General features: G+C 51.1%; 1 protein-coding gene across 1 annotated transcript in view; it reads right to left on the bottom strand.

Annotated features, from left to right (window-relative positions):
- LOC109886250 (puratrophin-1-like) overlaps positions 1-22,883 on the bottom strand; it is a gene marked incomplete at its 5' end in the record, with an annotated part of 135,452 nt that overhangs the window by 19,674 nt on the left and 92,895 nt on the right. Inside the window, one exon of the mRNA XM_031815694.1 lies at positions 2,253-3,256. Within this exon, the coding sequence (XP_031671554.1) occupies positions 2,253-3,256 (1,004 nt within the window). The remainder of the gene's footprint in view (positions 1-2,252; positions 3,257-22,883) is intronic.

Genomic DNA, 22,883 nt, shown 5'->3' with positions numbered 1-22,883 from the left:
TGTCTCAACATGTCCTAGTGGTCCTCAGTCCCCAGCTACCTGTCTCAACATGTCCTAGTGGTCCTCAGTCCCCAGCTACCTGTCTCAACATGTCCTAGTGGTCCTCAGTCCCCAGCTACCTGTCTCAACATGTCAGTGTGGTCCTCAGTCCCCAGCTACCTGTCTCAACATGTCCTAGTGGTCCTCAGTCCCCAGCTAGCTGTCTCAACATGTCCTAGTGGTCCTCAGTCCCCAGCTACCTGTCTCAACATGTCCTAGTGGTCCTCAGTCCCCAGCTACCTGTCTCAACATGTCCTAGTGGTCCTCAGTCCCCAGCTACCTGTCTCAACATGTCCTAGTGGTCCTCAGTCCCCAGCTACCTGTCTCAACATATCAGTGGTCCTCAGTCCCCAGCTACCTGTCTCAACATGTCCTAGTGGTCATCAGTCCCCAGCTACCTGTCTCAACATGTCCTAGTGGTCCTCAGTCCACAGCTACCTGTCTCAACATGTCCTATTGGTCCTCAGTCCCCAGCTACCTGTCTCAACATGTCCTAGTGGTCCTCAGTCCCCAGCTACCTGTCTCAACATATCAGTGGTCCTCAGTCCCCAGCTACCTGTCTCAACATGTCCTAGTGGTCCTCAGTCCCCAGCTACCTGTCTCAACATGTCCTAGTGGTCCTCAGTCCCCAGCCACCTGTCTCAACATGTCAGTGGTCCTCAGACCCCAGCTACCTGTCTCAACATGTCCTAGTGGTCCTCAGTCCCCAGCTACCTGTCTCAACATGTCCTAGTGGTCCTCAGTCCCCAGCTAGCTGTCTCAACATGTCCTAGTGGTCCTCAGTCCCCAGCTACCTGTCTCAACATGTCCTAGTGGTCCTCAGTCCCCAGCTACCTGTCTCAACATGTCCTAGTGGTCCTCAGTCCCCAGCTACCTGTCTCAACATGTCCTAGTGGTCCTCAGTCCCCAGCTACCTGTCTCAACATGTCCTAGTGGTCCTCAGTCCCCAGCTACCTGTCTCAACATATCAGTGGTCCTCAGTCCCCAGCTACCTGTCTCAACATGTCCTAGTGGTCCTCAGTCCCCAGCTACCTGTCTCAACATGTCCTAGTGGTCCTCAGTCCCCAGCTACCTGTCTCAACATGTCCTAGTGGTCCTCAGTCCCCAGCTACCTGTCTCAACATGTCCTAGTGGTCCTCAGTCCCCAGCTACCTGTCTCAACATGTCCTAGTGGTCCTCAGTCCCCAGCTACCTGTCTCAACATGTCCTAGTGGTCCTCAGTCCCCAGCTACCTGTCTCAACATGTCCTAGTGGTCCTCAGTCCCCAGCTACCTGTCTCAACATGTCCTAGTGGTCCTCAGTCCACAGCTACCTGTCTCATCATGTCCTATTGGTCCTCAGTCCCCAGCTACCTGTCTCAACATGTCCTAGTGGTCCTCAGTCCCCAGCTACCCGTCTCAACATATCAGTGGTCCTCAGTCCCCAGCTACCTGTCTCAACATGTCCTAGTGGTCCTCAGTCCCCAGCTACCCGTCTCAACATATCAGTGGTCCTCAGTCCCCAGCTACCCGTCTCAACATATCAGTGGTCCTCAGTCCCCAGCTACCCGTCTCAACATATCAGTGGTCCTCAGTCCCCAGCTACCTGTCTCAACATGTCCTAGTGGTCCTCAGTCCCCAGCTACCCGTCTCAACATATCAGTGGTCCTCAGTCCCCAGCTACCTGTCTCAACATGTCCTAGTGGTCCTCAGTCCCCAGCTACCTGTCTCAACATGTCCTAGTGTGGTGGTATAGACTGTCCTGGTTTCTCTGGTCTCTTCAGATTCTAGACTGTCCTGGTTTCTCTGGTCTCTTCAGATTCTAGACTGTCCTGGTTTCTCTGGTCTCTTCAAAGTTCACCTCCCTCCCTCCTTCTCTCCCTCAGTTCATCTCCCTCCCTGTGGGGTTGGGGTCTGTGAACAGTGTGATAGGTTCTCTGGTGACAGCCTCTCGGCATCAGGCCCAGCCTCCACACGGCCACACACACACAAACACACGGCCACACACACACAGTAGAGTAGTGGTAGCTAGACTAAAACCCATCTGTCCCTGTAACACTACACTGGGAAACATGACAGACAGAAAGACAGACAGACAGACAGACAGCTCGCTCTCTGTGTGTGTATGTGTGTGTGTGTGTGTGTGTGTGTGTGTGTGTGTGTGTGTGTGTGTGTGTGTGTGTGTGTGTGTGTGTGTGTGTGTGTGTGTGGTAGCTTGACTAGCCAGGTACCCACCTGCCCTTGGCGCGGTTCTCTGGTACAGGACTACTGGTAGTGCTGATGGAGGGAGTCCTCAGTGCCTCTCCTGCTGCCCAGCCAGGAGGCGTCATTCTGGGGGAGTAGGGTCGCTCAGCCACCTCCCTACTACTGACCTCCAGGCCTTTAATAAACACCCCAGTGTTGCCGCGCCGCGCCGGCTCGCTCAGCGTACGCTGACAGGTCCCATAGCGGGAGGAGTCAGGGGAGGCGGGGGCGGGGCTCTGGCAGTCGAAGCTCTGGGTCTTGCGGAGCGGGGGTCGGCGAGCAGGGTTAGGGGCGGAGCTCGGCTCCAGGGGGGTCAGGGAGGGGGAGAAGGAGCAGGAGGAGCTACGGCCCTGCGCTTCAATACGAACCCCGTGGGACGACTCCTCGGAGGAGGTGCTACGGGTGAGGAGCTGGGTGGAGAGGGGGGTGAGGGGGAGCCTGTGCACCAGACCGTAGGGAGAGGAGGTTAGGGGTGTCTCCTGTCTTAGGCTGCAGGCCGACTGAGCTGAGGCAGAGCTGGAGGTGGAGGACAGCCTCTCTCTGACCCCCCACACCCCACTAAAGGCCTTTCTACAGGCGTGTGACACGCTGCGGCTCCTCTCCTGTCCCACGTCGTTGTTAACGTCAGAGTAACGTCTGGGGATGGCGTCCCCTATCCCGCCGTCCTTCCCTGCACCCGCTGTACCCGACCCGGGGGACTCTCCCGTGGGCAGGGCTCGCCTCGTCCTCAGAGCGGCCTCCAGCTTCTTCTCAAACATCTGCTTGGTCTCCTGGCACTTGGACCAGGCGAACTTCCACTGTTTGAGGCCCTGCTCGCTCTTCATCTCCCCAGCCAGCTCCTTCATCTCCTGGAAGCGGGGGTCGGGGATTGGGGGGTGCTGCCGGCGGTACCCCTCCAGACAGCTGATCACCCCCTGGCTCTTGTCGGGCACCATGCAGTCCTCCATGCTGATGCTGGCCAGGTGACGCATCCCCTCCAACGCCCACTCATACGCCTGGAGAGAGAGAAGAGAGGAGAGGAGGAGAGAGAGAGAGAGAAGGAGAGAGGAGAGAGAAGGAGAGAGAGGAGAGAGAGAGAGAAGGAGAGAGAGAGAGAGAAGGAGAGAGGAGAGAGAAGGAGAGAGAGGAGAGAGAAGAGAGGAGAGAGAAGGAGAGAGGAGAGAGAGAGAAGGAGAGAGAGAGAAGGAGAGAGGAAGGAGAAAGAAGGAGAGAGAAGGAGAGAGGAAGGAGAGAGGAAGGAGAGAGAGAAGGAGAGGAGGAAAGAGGAGAGAGAGAAGGAGAGATGAGGAAAGAGGAGAGAGAGAGGAGAGAGGAGGAAAGAGGAGAGAGTTAATCAGTAGCTGTCTTGAATGTTCCAAACTGATACGCCTGTAGAGAGAAGGAACAACAAGCCAGTCTTCTGATACATTTCACATGTTGGTCATTTAGCAGACACTCATATCTAGATAATTACAGTCAGTGTGTTAAACTAAGGGGGGGAGGAGGGAGAGAGAGAGAGAGAGCGAGAGAGAGAGAGAGAGAGAGAGACTAGTCACATCAACACAGCTCAGGCCAGTACTACAGTACTAGTCACCTCAACAGGCCTCAGGCCAGTACTAGTCACCTCAACAGGCCTCAGGCCTGTACTAGTCACCTCAACAGGCCTCAGGCCAGTACTAGTCACCTCAACAGGCCTCAGGCCTGTACTAGTCACCTCAACAGGCCTCAGGCCAGTACTAGTCACCTCAACAGGCCTCAGGCCCATACTAGTCACCTCAACAGGCCTCAGGCCCATACTAGTCACCTCAACAGGCCTCAGGCCTGTACTAGTCACCTCAACACAGCTCAGTGGCTCTAGTCCACAATGGGCCTGGTCTTCACACGTGTTCGACAGGAGACGAGGAGAGGAGACGAAGAGAGGAGACGAGGAACTCTTTAAAGAGACTGAACAGACACACAGACTGAAAGACTCCTCTCCTCTCAGGGTGAGGATGGTGGACAGAGACAGACTCCTCTCCTCTCAGGGTGAGGATAGTGGACAAAGACAGACTCCTCTCCTCTCAGGGTGAGGATGGTGGACAGAGACAGACTCCTCTCCTCTCAGGGTGAGGATGGTGGACAGAGACAGACTCCTCTCCTCTCAGGGTGAGGATGGTGGACAGAGACAGACTCCTCTCCTCTCAGGGTGAGGATGGTGGACAGAGACAGACTCCTATCCTCTCAGGGTGAGGATGGTGGACAGAGAGGGAGTCTTTCAATTGTAAATCAAGTCTCTGTTGAATCACTTTATTCAACACTCTCTAAAGCAAAACAACTAGACTCGAATGGCACCCTATTCCGTAAATAGTGCACAACTTTTTAACCAGGTCCAATAGGGTGGACAGGGAGCCCCCATAGGCATCTGGTTAAAAGTAGTGCACTACTTAGGGAACGAGGTCATTTGGAACGTAGTCCATCTTGGAGTGTCTGAGCTCTGCTGGTTACTGGTCTCAGTGTATAGAGGCTGGCTAGGGTCTCAGTGTATAGAGGCTGGCTAGGGTCTCAGTGTATAGAGACTGGCTAGGGTCTCAGTGTATAGAGGCTGGCTAGGGTCTCAGTGTATAGAGGCTGGCTAGGGTCTCAGTGTATAGAGACTGGCTAGGGTCTCAGTGTATAGAGGCTGGCTAGGGTCTCAGTGTATAGAGGCTGGCTAGGGTCTCAGTGTATAGAGGCTGGCTAGGGTCTGACAGGAGGTTAAGGCCAGATCAAACACTCACTGCTGTGACCCCAGAGGGAGAGAGAGAAAGAGAGAGATAATCGCTTAGGAGACCTGATGCCGAGAGGGGCCACCCGGGCCCCTGGACATTCCAACAGCCCTCTAGAAATTCCTCTCTTCCCTCTGAATAACTGACCCTGCTGACAGAGAACACACTCTCACTCTCTCTCCTGTCTCTTTCTCTCTCCTGTCTCTTTCTCTCTCCTCTCCTCTCTCTGTCTCTCTCTCTCTCTTCTCTCTCTCTCTCGTTCTCTACTCTCTGTCTTCCTCTCTCTCTTCTCTCTCCGTCTCTCTCTCTTCTCTCTCTGGGTCTCTCCTCTTACTCCTCTGTCTCTCCTCCTCTCTCTGCTGTCTTCTCTCTATACTTCTGTCTCTCTCTCTCTCTCCTGTCTCTCTCTCTACTCTCTTGTCTCTCTCTCGGTCCTCTCACTCTCTACTCTCTGTCCTCTCTCTCCTCCTCTGTCTCTCTCTACCCTGTCTCTCTCTCTCTGTCTCTCTCTCTCTGTCTCCCTCTCATCCCTCCTCTCTCTCTGTCCTCCTCTGTTCTCTCTTCTCTACCTCTGTCCTCTCTCTTCTACTCCTGTCTCTCTCTCTCACTCTCCTGTCCTCTCTCTCTCTCTCTACCTCCTGTCTCTCTCTCTCTCTCTCTCTCTCTCTTCGTCCTCCTCTCTCTACTCTCTGTCTCTCATCGTCTCTCTCTCTGGTCTCTCTCTCTACTCTCTGTCCTCTCTCTCTCTCTCTCTCTTCTCTCTCATCTCTCTCTCTCTACTCTCTGTCTCTCTCTGTCTCTCTCTCTTTCTCTCTGTCTCTCTCTCTACTCTCTGTCTCTCTCTACTCTCTGTCTCTCTCTACTCTCTGTCTCTACTCTCTGTCTCTCTCTCTGTCTCTCTCTACTCTCTGTCTCTCTCTCTCTGTCTCTCACTCTCTACTCTCTGTCTCTCTTCTCTCTGTCTCTCTCTCTACTCTCTGTCTCTCTCTCTCTCTCTGCTCTGTCTCTACTCTCTGTCTCTCTCTCTCTCTGTCTCTCTCTCTACTCTCTGTCTCTCTCTCTCTCTGTCTCTCTCTCTACTCTCTCTCTGTCTCTCTCTCTCGCTCTGTCTCTCTCTCTACTCTCTGTCTCTCTCTCTACTCTCTGTCTCTCTCTCTCTCTCTCTGTCTCTCTCTCTCTGTCTCTCTCTCTATTCTCTGTCTCTCTCTCTCTCTCTCTCTGTCTCTCTCTCTCTCTCTCATCTCCTACTCTCTGTCTCCTCAATCAATTCAATTCAAGGGCTTTATTGGCATGGAAACATGTGTTAACATTGCCAAAGCAAGTGAGGTAGACAACATACAAAGTGAATATATAAAGTGAAAAACAACAAAATGAACAGTAAACATTACACATACAGAAGTTTCAAAACAGTAAAGACATTACAAATGTCATATTATATATATATACAGTGTTCTAACAATGTACAAATGGCTAAAGGACACAAGATAAAATAAATAAGCATAAATATGGGTTGTATTTACAATGGTGTTTGTTCTTCACTGGTTGCCCTTTTCTCGTGGCAACAGGTCACAAAATCTTGCTGCTCTCCTCTCTGTCTCTCTCTCTCTCTCTGTCTCTCTCTGTCTCTCTCTCTACTCTCTGTCTCTCTCTCTCTCTCTGTCTCTCACTCTCTACTCTCTCTCTCTCTGTCTCTCTCTCTCTGTCTCTCTCTCTCTCTCTGTCTCTCACTCTCTACTCTCTGTCTCTCTCTCTCTCTCTCTCTCTACTCTCTGTCTCTCTCTCTACTCTCTGTCTCTCTCTCTCTCTGCTCTCTGTCTCTCTCTCTACTCTCTGTCTCTCTCTCTCTACTCTCTGTCTCTCTCTCTACTCTCTGTCTCTCTCTCTACTCTCTGTCTCTGTCTCTCTTTCCTCTCTTTTCTTTGTGGCCCCTAGGTGCTGTTTCCCAGTGCATCTCCTCCCCCTGGCCGCACTGTATGTGTCACACAGGGAGGTGTGTCTCTAACTACCTCAGCGTGACCTTGCAGGGGGGTGTGTCTCTAACTACCTCAGCGTGACCTTACAGGGGGGTGTGTGTCTAACTACCTCAGCGTGACCTAGCAGGGAGGTGTGTCTCTAACCACCTCAGCGTGACCTTGCAGGGGGGTGTGTCTCTAACGTGTCAGTGTGACCTTGCAGGGAGGTGTGTCTCTAACGCCTCAGCGTGACCTTGCAGGGAGGTGTGTCTCTAACTACCTCAGCGTGACCTTACAGGGGGGTGTGTCTCTAACTACCTCAGCGTGACCTTGCAGAGGGGTGTGTCTCTAACTACCTCAGCGTGACCTTGCAGGGGGGTGTGTCTCTAACTACCTCAGCGTGACCTTGCAGGGGGGTGTGTCTCTAACTACCTCAGCGTGACCTTGCAGGGAGGTGTGTAGGTGACACTACGGTCACACACCAGCACTCTGAGGGCTGCGAGGGCCACAGCCTAAGACACTAACGCTACTAACCCTAGCCCTGATCAGGTCAGAGGTCAGAGGTCACTAATGGGTGACAGCACAGAGGAATCCGGTGTCATGGAAAGGGAAACCAGTGGAGCCCAGTGGTTTACTGATCTACTATACATTATACAAATATTAATACGTTAGAACCAGTGGACATGAAACAACATTTACAACAGCTTTATCATTTAATAGAGGCAGAGAGAGAGAGAGAGACAGAGACACAGAGAGAGAGACACAGAGAGAGAGAGGGGACCAGAAAGAGAGAGAGACAGAGAGAGAGAGAGAGGGGACCAGAAAGAGAGAGACACAGAGAGAGAGAGAGAGAGAGAGAGAGAGACACACAGAGAGAGAGAGACACAGAGAGAGAGAGAGGGGACCAGAAAGAGAGAGAGACAGAGAGAGAGAGAGAGAGAGAGAGAGACACAGAGAGAGAGAGAGACACAGAGAGAGAGAGTGGGGGGGACCAGAAAGAGAGAGAGACAGAGAGAGAGAAGAGACACACAGAGAGAGAGAGAGTGGGGGGGGCCAGAAAGAGAGAGAGAGAAAGTGGGGGGGGGACCAGAGAGAGAGAGAGAGAGAGAGAGACAGAGAGAGAGAGAGGGGACCAGAAAGAGAGAGAGAGAGAGACTAGTCTGATAATGTATGACTGTCGTCCAGTTTTAATGAATCTAATGGGCAAAAAGTCATTTAAAAAAAGCAGTCTATTCATTGCTGTGAGATGTGTTGTCTGGTAACTGGTGAAGGTTAGACATCCTCAGCCAAAGGAAAATACTGCCAGGGATAGATACATGTCAACACAACAGTCCTTAGCAACACAACGTGTCCTTGTGTCCATATCAAACCACCACGGTCACCAAAACGTTTTGTATGAGAGGAGAGAAGTAATGTAGGTGTTACAGACAATGTTACAACTGAAGAGACTACTGGACCACAGTCACCCAGACTGCTGGACCACAGTCACCCAGACTGCTGGACCACAGTCACCCAGACTACTGGACCACAGTCACCCAGACTACAATCATCTCCCACAACACCTCCATGTGTCTACCAACCAATCATCTCCTCCATGTGTCTACCAATCAATCAGCTCCACAACACCTCCATGTGTCTACCAACCAATCATCTCCCCCCATGTGTCTACCAACCAATCATCTCCGCAACACCTTCATGTGTCTACCAACCAATCATCTCCCCAACACCTCCATGTGTCTACCAACCAATCATCTCCACAACACCTCCATGTGTCTACCAACCTATCATCTCCCCCATGTGTCTACCAACCAATCATCTCCCACAACACCTCCATGTGTCTACCAACCAATAATCTCCCACAACACCCCATGTGTCTACCAACCAATCATCTTCTCCATGTGTCTACCAACCAATCATCTCCATGTGTCTACCAACCAATCATCTCCATGTGTCTACCAACCAATCATCTCCACAACACCTCCATGTGTCTACCAACCAATCATCTCCCACAACACCCCCATGTGTCTACCAACCAATCATCACCTCCATGTGTCTACCAACCAATCATCTCCACAACACCTCCATGTGTCTACCAACCAATCATCTCCATGTGTCTACCAACCAATCATCTCCTCCATGTGTCTACCAACCAATCATCTCCCCAACACCTTCATGTGTCTACCAACCAATCATCTCCTCCATGTGTCTACCAACCAATCATCTCCTCCATGTGTCTACCAACCAATCATCTCCTCCATGTGTCTATAGGGCACCTCTACGTTCACCAGCAGCAGCTGTTCTGCCTCCATACTGACTGACTGGTGACAGAAGCCTCCATACTGACTGACTGACTGGTGACAGAAGCCTCCATACTGACTGACTGGTGACAGAAGCCTCCATACTGACTGACTGACTGGTGACAGAAGCCTCCATACTGACTGACTGACTGGTGACAGAAGCCTCCATAATGACTGACTGGTGACAGAAGCCTCCATACTGACTGACTGGTGACAGAAGCCTCCATACTGACTGACTGGTGACAGAAGCCTCCATACTGACTGACTGGTGACAGAAGCCTCCATACTGACTGACTGACTGGTGACAGAAGCCTCCATACTGACTGACTGGTGACAGAAGCCTCCATACTGACTGACTGGTGACAGAAGCCCCCATACTGACTGACTGGTGACAGAAACCTCCATACTGACTGACTGGTGACAGAAGCCTCCATACTGACTGACTGGTGACAGAAGCCTCCATACTGACTGACAGACTGGTGACAGAAGCCTCCATACTGACTGACAGACTGGTGACAGAAGCCTCCATACTGACTGACTGGTGACAGAAGCCTCCATACTGACTGACTGACTGGTGACAGAAGCCTCCATACTGACTGACTGACTGGTGACAGAAGCCTCCATACTGACAGACTGGTGACAGAAGCCTCCATACTGACTGACTGACTGGTGACAGAAGCCTCCATACTGACTGACTGGTGACAGAAGCCTCCATACTGACTGACTGACTGGTGACAGAAGCCTCCATACTGACTGACTGACTGGTGACAGAAGCCTCCATACTGACTGACTGACTGGTGACAGAAGCCTCCATACTGACTGACTGGTGACAGAAGCCTCCATACTGACTGACTGGTGACAGAAGCCTCCATACTGACTGACTGGTGACAGAAGCCTCCATACTGACTGACTGACTGGGGACAGAAGCCTCCATACTGACTGACTGGTGACAGAAGCCTCCATACTGACTGACTGGTGACAGAAGCCCCCATACTGACTGACTGGTGACAGAAACCTCCATACTGACTGACTGGTGACAGAAGCCTCCATACTGACTGACTGGTGACAGAAGCCTCCATACTGACTGACTGGTGACAGAAGCCTCCATACTGACTGACTGGTGACAGAAGCCTCCATACTGACTGACAACAGAAGCCTCCATACTGACTGACTGACTGACAGACTGGTGACAGAAGCCTCCATACTGACTGACTGGTGACAGAAGCCTCCATACTGACAGACTGGTGACAGAAGCCTCCATACTGACTGACTGACTGGTGACAGAAGCCTCCATACTGACTGACTGACTGGTGACAGAAGCCTCCATACTGACTGACTGACTGGTGACAGAAGCCTCCATACTGACTGACTGGTGACAGAAGCCTCCATACTGACTGACTGACTGGTGACAGAAGCCTCCATACTGACTGACTGACTGGTGACAGAAGCCTCCATACTGACTGACTGACTGGTGACAGAAGCCTCCATACTGACTGACTGACTGGTGACAGAAGCCTCCATACTGACTGACTGACTGGTGACAGAAGCCTCCATACTGACTGACTGACTGGTGACAGAAGCCTCCATACTGACTGACTGGTGACAGAAGCCTCCATACTGACTGACTGGTGACAGAACAGTCAGGTGTTGCTTCATTAAAATGTGTTCATTGTGATAAAACACTGTTACTACAGTAGCTAGCTTATTGAAGGAACGTAGCATGTAGTGTTGAACTAGCTGCTTTGCTTTTCTTTCGTTTCATATGAAATGTCTGGCTCAGGTTTAGAGATGTAGTCCAGTGGACAAGTGTCTGGCTCAGGTTTAGAGATGTAGTCTAGTGGACAAGTGTCTGGCTCAGGTTTAGAGATGTAGTCTAGTGGACAAGTGTCTGGCTCAGGTTTAGAGATGTAGTCTGTTGGACAAGTGTCTGGCTCAGGTTTAGAGATGTAGTCTAGTGGACAAGTGTCTGACTCAGGTTTAGAGATGTAGTCTAGTGGACAAGTGTCTGACTCAGGTTTAGAGATGTAGTCTAGTGGACAAGTGTCTGACTCAGGTTTAGAGATGTAGTCTAGTGGACAAGTGTCTGGCTCAGGTTTAGAGATGTAGTCTAGTGGACAAGTGTCTGGCTCAGGTTTAGAGATGTAGTCTAGTGGACAAGTGTCTGGCTCAGGTTTAGAGATGTAGTCTGTTGGACAAGTGTCTGGCTCAGGTTTAGAGATGTAGTCTGTTGGACAAGTGTCTGGCTCAGGTTTAGAGATGTAGTCTGTTGGACAAGTGTCTGGCTCAGGTTTAGAGATGTAGTCCAGTGGACAAGTGTCTGGCTCAGGTTTAGAGATGTAGTCTGTTGGACAAGTGTCTGGCTCAGGTTTAGAGATGTAGTCTAGTGGACAAGTGTCTGGCTCAGGTTTAGAGATGTAGTCCAGTGGACAAGTGTCTGGCTCAGGTTTAGAGATGTAGTCCAGTGGACAAGTGTCTGGCTCAGGTTTAGAGATGTAGTCCAGTGGACAAGTGTCTGGCTCAGGTTTAGAGATGTAGTCCAGTGGACAAGTGTCTGGCTCAGGTTTAGAGATGTAGTCTAGTGGACAAGTGTCTGGCTCAGGTTTAGAGATGTAGTCCAGTGGACAAGTGTCTGGCTCAGGTTTAGAGATGTAGTCCAGTGGACAAGTGTCTGGCTCAGGTTTAGAGATGTAGTCCAGTGGACAAGTGTCTGGCTCAGGTTTAGAGATGTAGTCCAGTGGACAAGTGTCTGGCTCAGGTTTAGAGATGTAGTCTAGTGGACAAGTGTCTGGCTCAGTTTTAGAGATGTAGTCCAGTGGACAAGTGTCTGGCTCAGGTTTAGAGATGTAGTCTAGTGGACAAGTGTCTGGCTCAGGTTTAGAGATGTAGTCCAGTGGACAAGTGTCTGGCTCAGGTTTAGAGATGTAGTCTAGTGGACAAGTGTCTGGCTCAGGTTTAGAGATGTAGTCTAGTGGACAAGTGTCTGGCTCAGGTTTAGAGATGTAGTCCAGTGGACAAGTGTCTGGCTCAGGTTTAGAGATGTAGTCCAGTGGAAAAGTGTCTGGCTCAGGTTTAGAGATGTAGTCCAGTGGACAAGTGTCTGGCTCAGGTTTAGAGATGTAGTCTAGTGGACAAGTGTCTGGCTCAGGTTTAGAGATGTAGTCTAGTGGACAAGTGTCTGGCTCAGGTTTAGAGATGTAGTCTAGTGGACAAGTGTCTGGCTCAGGTTTAGAGATGTAGTCCAGTGGACAAGTGTCTGGCTCAGGTTTAGAGATGTAGTCCAGTGGACAAGTGTCTGGCTCAGGTTTAGAGATGTAGTCCAGTGGACAAGTGTCCTGGCTCAGGTTTAGAGATGTAGTCCAGTGGACAAGTGTCTGGCTCAGGTTTAGAGATGTAGTCTAGTGGACAAGTGTCTGGCTCAGGTTTAGAGATGTAGTCCAGTGGACAAGTGTCTGGCTCAGGTTTAGAGATGTAGTCCAGTGGACAAGTGTCTGGCTCAGGTTTAGAGATGTAGTCTAGTGGACAAGTGTCTGGCTCAGGTTTAGAGATGTAGTCTGTTGGACAAGTGTCTGGCTCAGGTTTAGAGATGTAGTCCAGTGGACAAGTGTCTGGCTCAGGTTTAGAGATGTAGTCCAGTGGACAAGTGTCTGGCTCAGGTTTAGAGATGTAGTCCAGTGGACAAGTGTCTGGCTCAGGTTTAGAGATGTAGTCTAGTGGACAAGTGTCTGGCTCAGGTTTAAAGATGTAGTCCAGTGGACAAGTGTCTGGCACAGGTTTAGAGATGTAGTCCAGTGGACAAGTGTCTGGCTCAGGTTTAGAGATGTAGTCCAGTGGACAAGTGTCTGGCTCAGGTTTAGAGATGTAGTCTAGTGGACAAGTGTCTGGCTCAGGTTTAGAGATGTAGTCCAGTGGACAAGTGTCTGGCTCAGGTTTAGAGATGTAGTCCAGTGGACAAGTGTCTGGCTCAGGTTTAGAGATGTAGTCTAGTGGACACGTGTCTGGCTCAGGTTTAGATATGTAGTCTGTTGGACAAGTGTCTGGCTCAGGTTTAGAGATGTAGTCCAGTGGACAAGTGTCTGGCTCAGGTTTAGAGATGTAGTCTGTTGGACAAGTGTCTGGCTCAGGTTTAGAGATGTAGTCTGTTGGACAAGTGTCTGGCTCAGGTTTAGAGATGTAATGGACATTATCAAACCTCAGAAATGGCACTCCTTCAACCACTAAACTTCTTAGCTATATGTTAAAATGCGCGATCAAGAACTCCTCTGCAAAACTTCTAAATTATTTACAGATTTCCTTGAGTTATGTTGACTTATTCTAACCATTTCTTTTTTTAGGGCAAAGTGTTGTTCTTCCTAGGTAACACACTGAGATTCATGGGAAGAGTTCTGCCAAAAGGAACCCATTTGCAAAAAATGTAACGATGCCAAAAACTTCACTCCCGTAGAACTCTGCGGTCACTCCCGTAGAACTCTGCGGTCACTCCCGTAGAACTCTGAGGTCACTCCTGTAGAACTCTGCGGTCACTCCCGTAGAACTCTGAGGTCACTCCCGTAGAACTCTGCGGTCACTCCCGTAGAACTCTGCGGTCACTCCCGTAGAACTCTTGAGGTCACTCCCATAGAACTCTGAGGTCACTCCCATAGAACTCTGCGGTCACTCCCATAGAACTCTGAGGTCACTCCCATAGAACTCTGAGGTCACTCCCATAGAACTCTGAGGTCACTCCCATAGAACTCTGCGGTCACTCCCATAGAACTCTGCGGTCACTCCCATTGAACTCTGATGTCACTCCCATAGAACTCTGAGGTCACTCCCATAGAACTCTGCGGTCACTCCCATAGAACTCTGCGGTCACTCCCATAGAATTCTGCGGTCACTCCCATAGAATTCTGCGGTCACTCCTATAGAATTCTGCGGTCACTCCTATAGAATTCTGCGGTCACTCCCATAGAATTCTGCGGTCACTCCTATAGAATTCTGCGGTCACTCCCATAGAACTCTGCGGTCACTCCCACTAAGGCCAACTAGATGCCCCCAGGCTTTCCTGCGCTGTGGTGCAATAGCCTGGGTGACGAGATTCACCCTCCCAGTAACCTACACCCAGTGGACCGGATCAAACTCTGCTACCAACCAACGGTCGCTCCAAATGCTTTCAGCTCAGTTTGATAAGAGAGTGGGAGAGAAGAGCAGAGCGCGAGGTTTAGGATGACATCATTCCTGAATCCGTTAGCAGGCGCCGGGCACCTTTGAAGTGTGAATGGATTGTGTGCGGGGAGGGAGGGATCTCTCTCTCTCTCTCTCTGTGCAGGGAGGGAGGGATGGATGAGCGTCTAAATAAATCCAGTGAGGAGATCAGAGGGGTCTGGGGAGCTCAGCACATCTCCTCTCCTCTAGAAGGCCCCTGCTTTAAGAAGACCCACAAAGGGGCCCAGCTCCCTCCTTTTGACTGGGAGGGGGAGGAGAGTTGGGGAGGTGCCAGATAAAGAGCTGAGAGGGAGGAGGAGAAAGAGGCCTTCAGCTTTTGTACACAGGGATAAATTAAAATGTCGGTTGAGTGGAGTTTTTTCTCTCTCTGAAGAGTCAGAGAGTGAGAGAGAGACAGAGAGAGACAGAGAGAGAGAGAGAGAGAGAGAGAGAGAGAGAGAGAGAGAGAGAGAGAGAGAGAGAGAGAGAGAGAGAGAGAGAGAGAGAGAGAGGGAGGACCAGAGAGAGAGAGACAGAGAGAGAGAGAGAGAGAACCAGAGAGAGAGAGAGAGATGTTTTTTTTGTGGATGAAAAGGGGGTTTCATGACATCAAGCCAAATTATTACCTCATCTGTGAGTCTGGACAGGAATGAGTTTTGTTGAAAGAGAGTGACTATTCATACCGTACAGGAGGAGGAAAAGGTCATTACGTCACTAAAGGCACCACTCTACTCGATGCAGCCAGGTACTGTTGATTCAGTGAGCTCTTTGGTCCACTTTTAGTCTAAAAGTTAACAACAACAAGTCTACCGTTTAGGGAGCGTAGGTAACTTAGGGACTTCATAATGCACGTGAGTGACTACACCACACAGACACGGGGCAGAATTTGGCTGAGGTTGTTCAGTTCCAAACTGTCTCCTTTTGGTTTAACAGTCAGCTCCTATCCTTCTAGCCCAGTCCTGGAAATGAGAGGATCCTTTGCCCTTTGTGCTGTATGTCTAGAGTCACTAAACAGTCTATTTCACACCTCCAGTCATGAGGCTTAGAACAAACCACAGCTGTACAACTAGTGCAGCCGGGTGAAAACATGGTGAGACCACAGATAGAACCATATCTTCCTGAATCTCTTCGTGAATCTCTTCCAAGGTCTCTTCCTGAATCTCTTCCTGAATCTCTTCCTGATTCTCTTCCTGAGTCTCTTCCTGAGTCTCTTCCTGAGTCTCTTCCTGAATCTCTTCTCCCTGAATCTCTTCTTCCTGAATCTCTTCCTGTATCTCTTCCTGAGTCTCTTCCTGAATCTCTTCCTGAATCTCTTCTTCCTGTGTCTCTTCCTGAATCTCTTCCTGAGCTGAACTTCTCTGTCTCTTCATAAGGAGATAAAGGTCCACTGACCAGGCTGTAAACTTTAAGATTGAAGTGAAGAGAGAGAAGTGATGTCTGTTGTAGTGACCTGGAGGTCGTGGGGGCCCACACAGCCAGCTGGATACGAGGCAGACCCCCTCCCCTGTTCTCTCAATTAACCACTGAGCACACAGCAGGAAGAGGCGAGACAGAGGGAGATGACTCTTAATGTCAAGCTTCTGCCTCTAACCCCTGGAAACTGTTTACCACCTTCTCCTCCCTCCGTAATCCCCCCTCCCTCCGTAATCCCCCCCCCCCCCCCCCCTCTGCGGACAACTTTGTCAACCACTTTGAAAAGAAGGTGGACGTCATCTGCTCCTCATTCACTCAGCCTATTGAGTCCACTGGTCCCACTCATTCACTCAGCCTATTGAGTCTACTGGTCCCACTCATTCACTCAGTCTAATGAGTCCACTGGTCCCAGTCATTCACTCAGCCTAATGAGTCCACTGGTCCCAGTCATTCACTCAGCATATTGAGTCCACTGGTCCCACTCATTCACTCAGCCTAATGAGTCCACTGGTCCCAGTCATTCACTCAGCATATTGAGTCCACTGGTCCCAGTCATTCACTCAGCATATTGAGTCCACTGGTCCCACTCCTTCACTCAGCCTATTGAGTCCACTGGTCCCAGTCATTCACTCAGCCTATTGAGTCTACTGGTCCCACTCATTCACTCAGTCTAATGAGTCCACTGGTCCCAGTCATTCACTCAGCATATTGAGTCCACTGGTCCCACTCCTTCACTCAGCCTATTGAGTCCACTGGTCCCAGTCATTCACTCAGCCTATTGAGTCTACTGGTCCCAGTCATTCACTCAGCCTAATGAGTCCACTGGTCCCAGTCATTCACTCAGCATATTGAGTCCACTGGTCCCACTCATTCACTCAGCCTATTGAGTCCACTGGTCTCATTCACTCAGCCTATTGAGTCCACTGGTCCCATTCATTCACTCAGCCTATTGAGTCCACTGGTCCCACTCCTTCACTCAGCCTATTGAGTCCACTGGTCCCACTCACACAGTACCACCCTAGGTCGTGACCTCTTTCTCACCTCTCTCTACAGAACCACCCTACGTCGTGACCTCTTTCTCACCTCTCTCTACAGTACCACCCTATGTCGTGACTTCTTTCTCACCTCTCTCTACAGTACCACCCTACGTCGTGACCTCTTTCTCACCTCTCTCTACAGAACCACCCTACGTCGTGACCTCTTTCTCACCTCTCTCTACAGTACCACCCTATGTCGTGACTTCTTTCTCACCTCTCTCTACAGTACCACCCTACGTCGTGACTTCTTTCTCACCTCTCTCTACAGAACCACCCTACGTCGTGACCTCTTTCTCACCTCTCTCTACAGATGAAATCTTGTGACTAGTCTGTGCCTGGCAGATATCTCAGCTTGGATGTCGGCCCACCACCTCAAGCTCAACCTCGACAAGATGGAGCTGCTTTTCCTCCCGGGGACTGCCTGTCCGCCCCCATCCCCTCTCCATCACGGTTGACAACTCCATGTTGACCCCCTCCCAGAGTGCCAGAACCTTGACCCTGGACAACATCCTGTCGTTCTCTGCAAACATCAAAGCAGTGACGCACTCCTGCAGGTTCAACATCTGTAGAGTACGACCCTACGTCACACAGGAAGAGGAACATCCATAGAGTATGACCCTACGTCACACAGGAAGAGGAACATCCGTAGAGTATGACCCTACGTCACACAGGAAGAGGAACATCCATAGAGTATGACCCTACGTCACACAGGAAGAGGAACATCCGTAGAGTACGACCCTACCTCACAGAGGAAGAGGAACATCCGTAGAGTATGACCCTACGTCACACAGGAAGAGGAACATCCATAGAGTATGACCCTACCTCACAGAGGAAGAGGAACATCCGTAGAGTATGACCCTACCTCACACAGGAAGAGACCCTACGTCACACAGGAAGAGGAACATCCATAGAGTACGACCCTACGTCACACAGGAAGAGACCCTACCTCACACAGGAAGAGGAACATCCATAGAGTATGACCCTACGTCACACAGGAAGAGGAACATCCGTAGAGTATGACCCTACGTCACACAGGAAGAGGAACATCCGTAGAGTATGACCCTACGTCACACAGGAAGAGGAACATCCATAGAGTACGACCCTACCTCACACAGGAAGTGACCCTACCTCACACAGGAAGTGACCCTACCTCACACAGGAAGTGACCCTACCTCACACAGGAAGTGACCCTACCTCACACAGGAAGAGGAACATCTGTAGAGTACGACCCTACCTCACACAGGAAGTGACCCTACCTCACACAGGAAGAGGAACATCTGTAGTGTACGACCCTACCTCACACAGGAAGTGACCCTACCTCACACAGGAAGTGACCCTACCTCACACAGGAAGTGACCCTACCCTCACACAGGAAGAGGAACATCCGTAGAGTACGACCCTACCTCACACAGGAAGTGACCCTACCTCACACAGGAAGAGGAACATCCGTAGAGTACGACCTTACTTCACACAGGAAGAGACCCTACCTCACACAGGAAGTGACCCTACCTCACACAGGAAGTGACCCTACCTCACACAGGAAGCGGAACATCCGTAGAGTACGACCCTACTTCACACAGGAAGAGACCCTACCTCACACAGGAAGAGGAACATCTGTAGAGTACGACCCTACGTCACACAGGAAGAGGAACATCTGTAGAGTACGACCCTACCTCACACAGGAAGAGGAACATCTGTAGAGTACGACCCTACGTCACACAGGAAGAGGAACATCTGTAGAGTACGACCCTACCTCACACAGGAAGAGGAACATCCGTAGAGTACGACCCTACCTCACACAGGAAGCGGCGCAGGTCCTAATATCCAAGTCAACATGGGAATCAAATCAAATCAAATCAAATGTATTTATATAGCCCTTCGTACATCAGCTGATATCTCAAAGTGCTGTACAGAAACCCAGCCTAAAACCCCAAACAGCAAGCAATGCAGGTGTAGAAGCACGGATGTCGGCCCACAGAGGATATATTCCCTGAGTCTCCAAGACAACATGGGAAGATGATTCATTCCCTGAGTCTCCAAGACAACATGGGAAGAGGATTCATTCCCTGAGTCTCCAAGACAACATGGGAAGAGGATTCATTCTCTGAGTCACCAAGACAACATGGGAAGAGGATTCATTCCCTGAGTCTCCAAGACAACATGGGAAGAGGATTCATTCCCTGAGTCTCCAAGAAAACATGGGAAGAGGATTAATTCTCTGAGTCACCAAGACAACATGGGAAGAGGATTCATTCCCTGAGTCACCAAGACAACATGGGAAGAGGATCTGTTGGCTGGGCTCTCCACTTGTGGCATCAAACCCCTCCAGTTTACCCAGAATGATGCAGACCACCTGGAGTTCAACCTTCCAGTGACTTCCAGTGGAAGCTCACATCCACTACAAGACCATGGAGATTACCTACAGAACAGCAAGAGGACCTGTCCCTCCCTACCTTCAGGCTATGGTCAAACCCTACACCAACCCATCCACTACAAGACCATGGTGCTTACCTACAGAACAGCAAGAGGACCTGTCCCTCCCTACCTTCAGGCTATGGTCAAACCCTACACCAACCCATCCACTACAAGACCATGGAGATTACCTACGTAACAGCAAGAGGACCTGCCCCTCCCTACCTTCAGGCTGTGGTCAAACCCTACACCAACCCATCCACTACAAGACCATGGTGCTTACCTACAGAACAGCAAGAGGACCTGTCCCTCCCTACCTTCAGGCTCTGGTCAAACCCTACACCAACCCATCCACTACAAGACCATGGTGCTTACCTACGTAACAGCAAGAGGAACTGCCCCTCCCTACCTTCAGGCTATGGTCAAACCCTACAAACCGAATATTCCATGCTGCCACCCCTGGTCTGTTGGTCCTCCCACCCCTATGGGAGGGCAGCTACCGCTCAGCCCAGTCAAATCTCTTTTCTGTCCTGTCACCTCAATGGTGGAACCAGCTTCTCCCTGAAGCTAGGACAGCAGAGTCCCTTCCCATCTTCTGAAAACATCTGAAGCCCTGCCTCTTCAAAGAGTATCTTCAATAATCCCACACCCCTCAAAGCACCTCCTCATCTCCCCCCACAAAAATAACTTTTTGTGAGATAACACTCACACATGACTTCCCCTTTACTAGCTCTGACATTGCTGATAGCTACTTTATTGAAGGAAAAGGGAACTTCCTATGACTGAGATATATGGATGTCCCACCAAGCTATCCTAAGATGAATGCACTAACTAAGTCTCTCTGGATAAATTACTCAAATGTAAAGGATGAACAAAGCTGCCAGAGAATTTCCAGCTCTTGTCCAGGAGTCACACCATCACACCTCCCCCAGAGGCTAACCCATGATCTGGGCAAAGAATCACACCTCCCCCAGAGGCTAACCCATGATCTGGGCAAAGAATCACACCTCCCCCCAGAGGCTAACCCATGATCTGGGCAAAGAATCACACCTCCCCCAGAGTCTAACCCATGATCTGGGCAAAGAATCACACCTCCCCCAGAGTCTAACCCATGATCTGGGCAAAGAATCACACCTCCCCCAGAGTCTAACCCATGATCTGGGCAAATAATCACACCTCCCCAGAGTCTAACCCATGATCTGGGCAAAGAATCACACCTAACCCCAGAGGCTAACCCATGATCTGGGCAAAGAATCACACCTCCCCCAGAGTCTAACCCATGATCTGGGCAAAGAATCACACCTCCCCCAGAGTCTAACCCATGATCTGGGCAAAGAATCACACCTCCCCCAGAGTCTAACCCATGATCTGGGCAAGAATCACACCTCCCCCAGAGTCTAACCCATGATCTGGGCAAAGAATCACACCTCCCCCAGAGTCTAACCCATGATCTGGGCAAAGAATCCCACCTCCCCCAGAGTCTAACCCATGATCTGGGCAAAGAATCACACCTCCCCCAGAGGCTAACCCATGATCTGGGCAAAGAATCACCACCTCCCCCAGAGGCTAACCCATGATCTGGGCAAAGAATCACACCTCCCCCAGAGGCTACCCATGATCTGGGCAAAGAATAACACCTCCCCCAGAGTCTAACCCATGATCTGGGCAAAGAATCACACCTCCCCCAGAGTCTAACCCATGATCTGGCAAATAATCACACCTCCCCCAGAGTCTAACCCATGATGTGGGCAAAGAATCACACCTCCCCAGAGGCTAACCCATGATCTGGGCAAAGAATCACATCTCCCCCAGAGTCTACCAACCAGGGTCTCCCAGAGTCTACCAACCAGGGTCTCCCAGAGTCTACCAACCAGGGGTCTCCCAGAGTCAACCAACCAGGGTCTCCCAGTCTACCAACCAGGGTCTCCCAGTCTACCAACCAGGGTCTCCCAGTCAACCAACCAGGGTCTCCCAGAGTCAACCAACCAGGGTCTCCAGTCAACCAACCAGGGTCTCCCAGAGTCAACCAACCAGGGTCTCCCAGTCTACCACCAGGGTCTCCCAGTCTACCAACCAGGGTCTCCAGGGTCTACCAACCAGGGTCTACCAACAAGGGTCTCCCAGAGTATACAACCAGGGTCTCCCAGTCTACCAACCAGGGTCTCCCAGAGTCCAACCAACCAGGGTCTCCCAGTCTAACCAACCAGGGGTCTCCAGAGTCAACCAACCAGGTGTCTCCCAGTCTAAGCCCAACCAGGGTCTCCCAGTCTACAACCAGGGTCTCCCAGTCTACCAACCAGGGTCTCCCAGTCAACCAACCAGGGTCATCCCAGAGTCAACCAACCAGGGTCTCCCAGTCAACCAACCAGGTCTCCCAGAGTCAACCAACCAGGGGCTCCCATCTCTATAACCAACAGGGTCTCCCAGTCTACCAACCAGGGGTCTCCCAGTCTACCAACCAGGGTCTCCCCAGGGTCTACCAACCAGGGTCTACCAACCAGGGTCTCCCAAGTATACCAACCAGGGTCTCCCAGGGTCTACCAACCAGGGTCTCCCAGTCTACCAACCAGGGTCTCCCAGAGTCAACCAACCAGGGTCTCCCAGTCTACCAACCAGAGTCTCCCAGAGTCAACCAACCAGGTCTCCCAGTCTACCACCAGGGTCTCCCAGAGTCTACCAACCAGGGTCTCCCAGAGTCTACCAACCAGGGTCTCCCAGAGTCTACCAACCAGGGTCTCCAGTCTCTACCAACCAGGGTCTCCCAGTCTACCAACCAGGGTCTCCCAGGTCAACCAACCAGGTCTTCCAGTCTACCACCAGGTCTCCCAGTCTACCAACCAGGGTCTTCCAGTCTACCAACCAGGTCTCCCAGTCTACCAACCAGGGTCTCCCAGAGTCTACCAACCAGGGTCTCCCAGTCTACCAACCAGGTCTCCCAGAGTCTACCAACCAGGTCTCCCAGAGTCTACCAACCAGGGTCTCCCAGAGTCTACCAACCAGGGTCTCAGAGTCTACCAACCAGGGTCTCCCAGAGTCTACCAACCAGGGTCTCCCAGTCTACCACCCAGGGTCTCCCAGTCTACCAACCAGGGTCTCCCAGAGTCACCAACCGGGTCTTCCAGTCTACCACCAGGGTCTCCCAGTCTACCAACCAGGGTCTTCCAGTCTAACCAACCAGGGTCTCCCAGAGTCTACCAACCAGGGTCTCCCAGTCTACCAACCAGGTTCTCCCAGTCTAACCAACCAGGTTCTCCCAGAGTCAACCAACCAGGGTCTCCAGTCTACCAACCAGGTCTCCCAGTCTACCAACCAGGGTCTCCCAGAGTCAACCAACCAGGGTCTCCAGTCTACCAACCAGGGTCTCCAGTCTATCCACCAACCAGGTCTCCCAGTCCTGGGCCTGTTAAACACACTATTAAACCAGGAACCACTAGATGATCTGGCCTCTATCCGTCTCTTTAGCTGTTGAGCCTGGGGACGTGTTTAGTGACTGAGATACTGGCAGTGAAGCAGTTTTTTGGGTTAATCTGTTGCGAGATCATAGCTGTGGGGATCAGATAATAAACATTTTAATATGTCTACTTGGCTACATGATGTAAATAGCTGT

Source organism: Oncorhynchus kisutch, unplaced genomic scaffold, assembly GCF_002021735.2.
Source record: "Oncorhynchus kisutch isolate 150728-3 unplaced genomic scaffold, Okis_V2 scaffold495, whole genome shotgun sequence".
Classification (NCBI taxonomy): Eukaryota; Metazoa; Chordata; class Actinopteri; order Salmoniformes; family Salmonidae; genus Oncorhynchus; species Oncorhynchus kisutch.
This window is presented reverse-complemented; position numbering and strand designations above follow the sequence as displayed.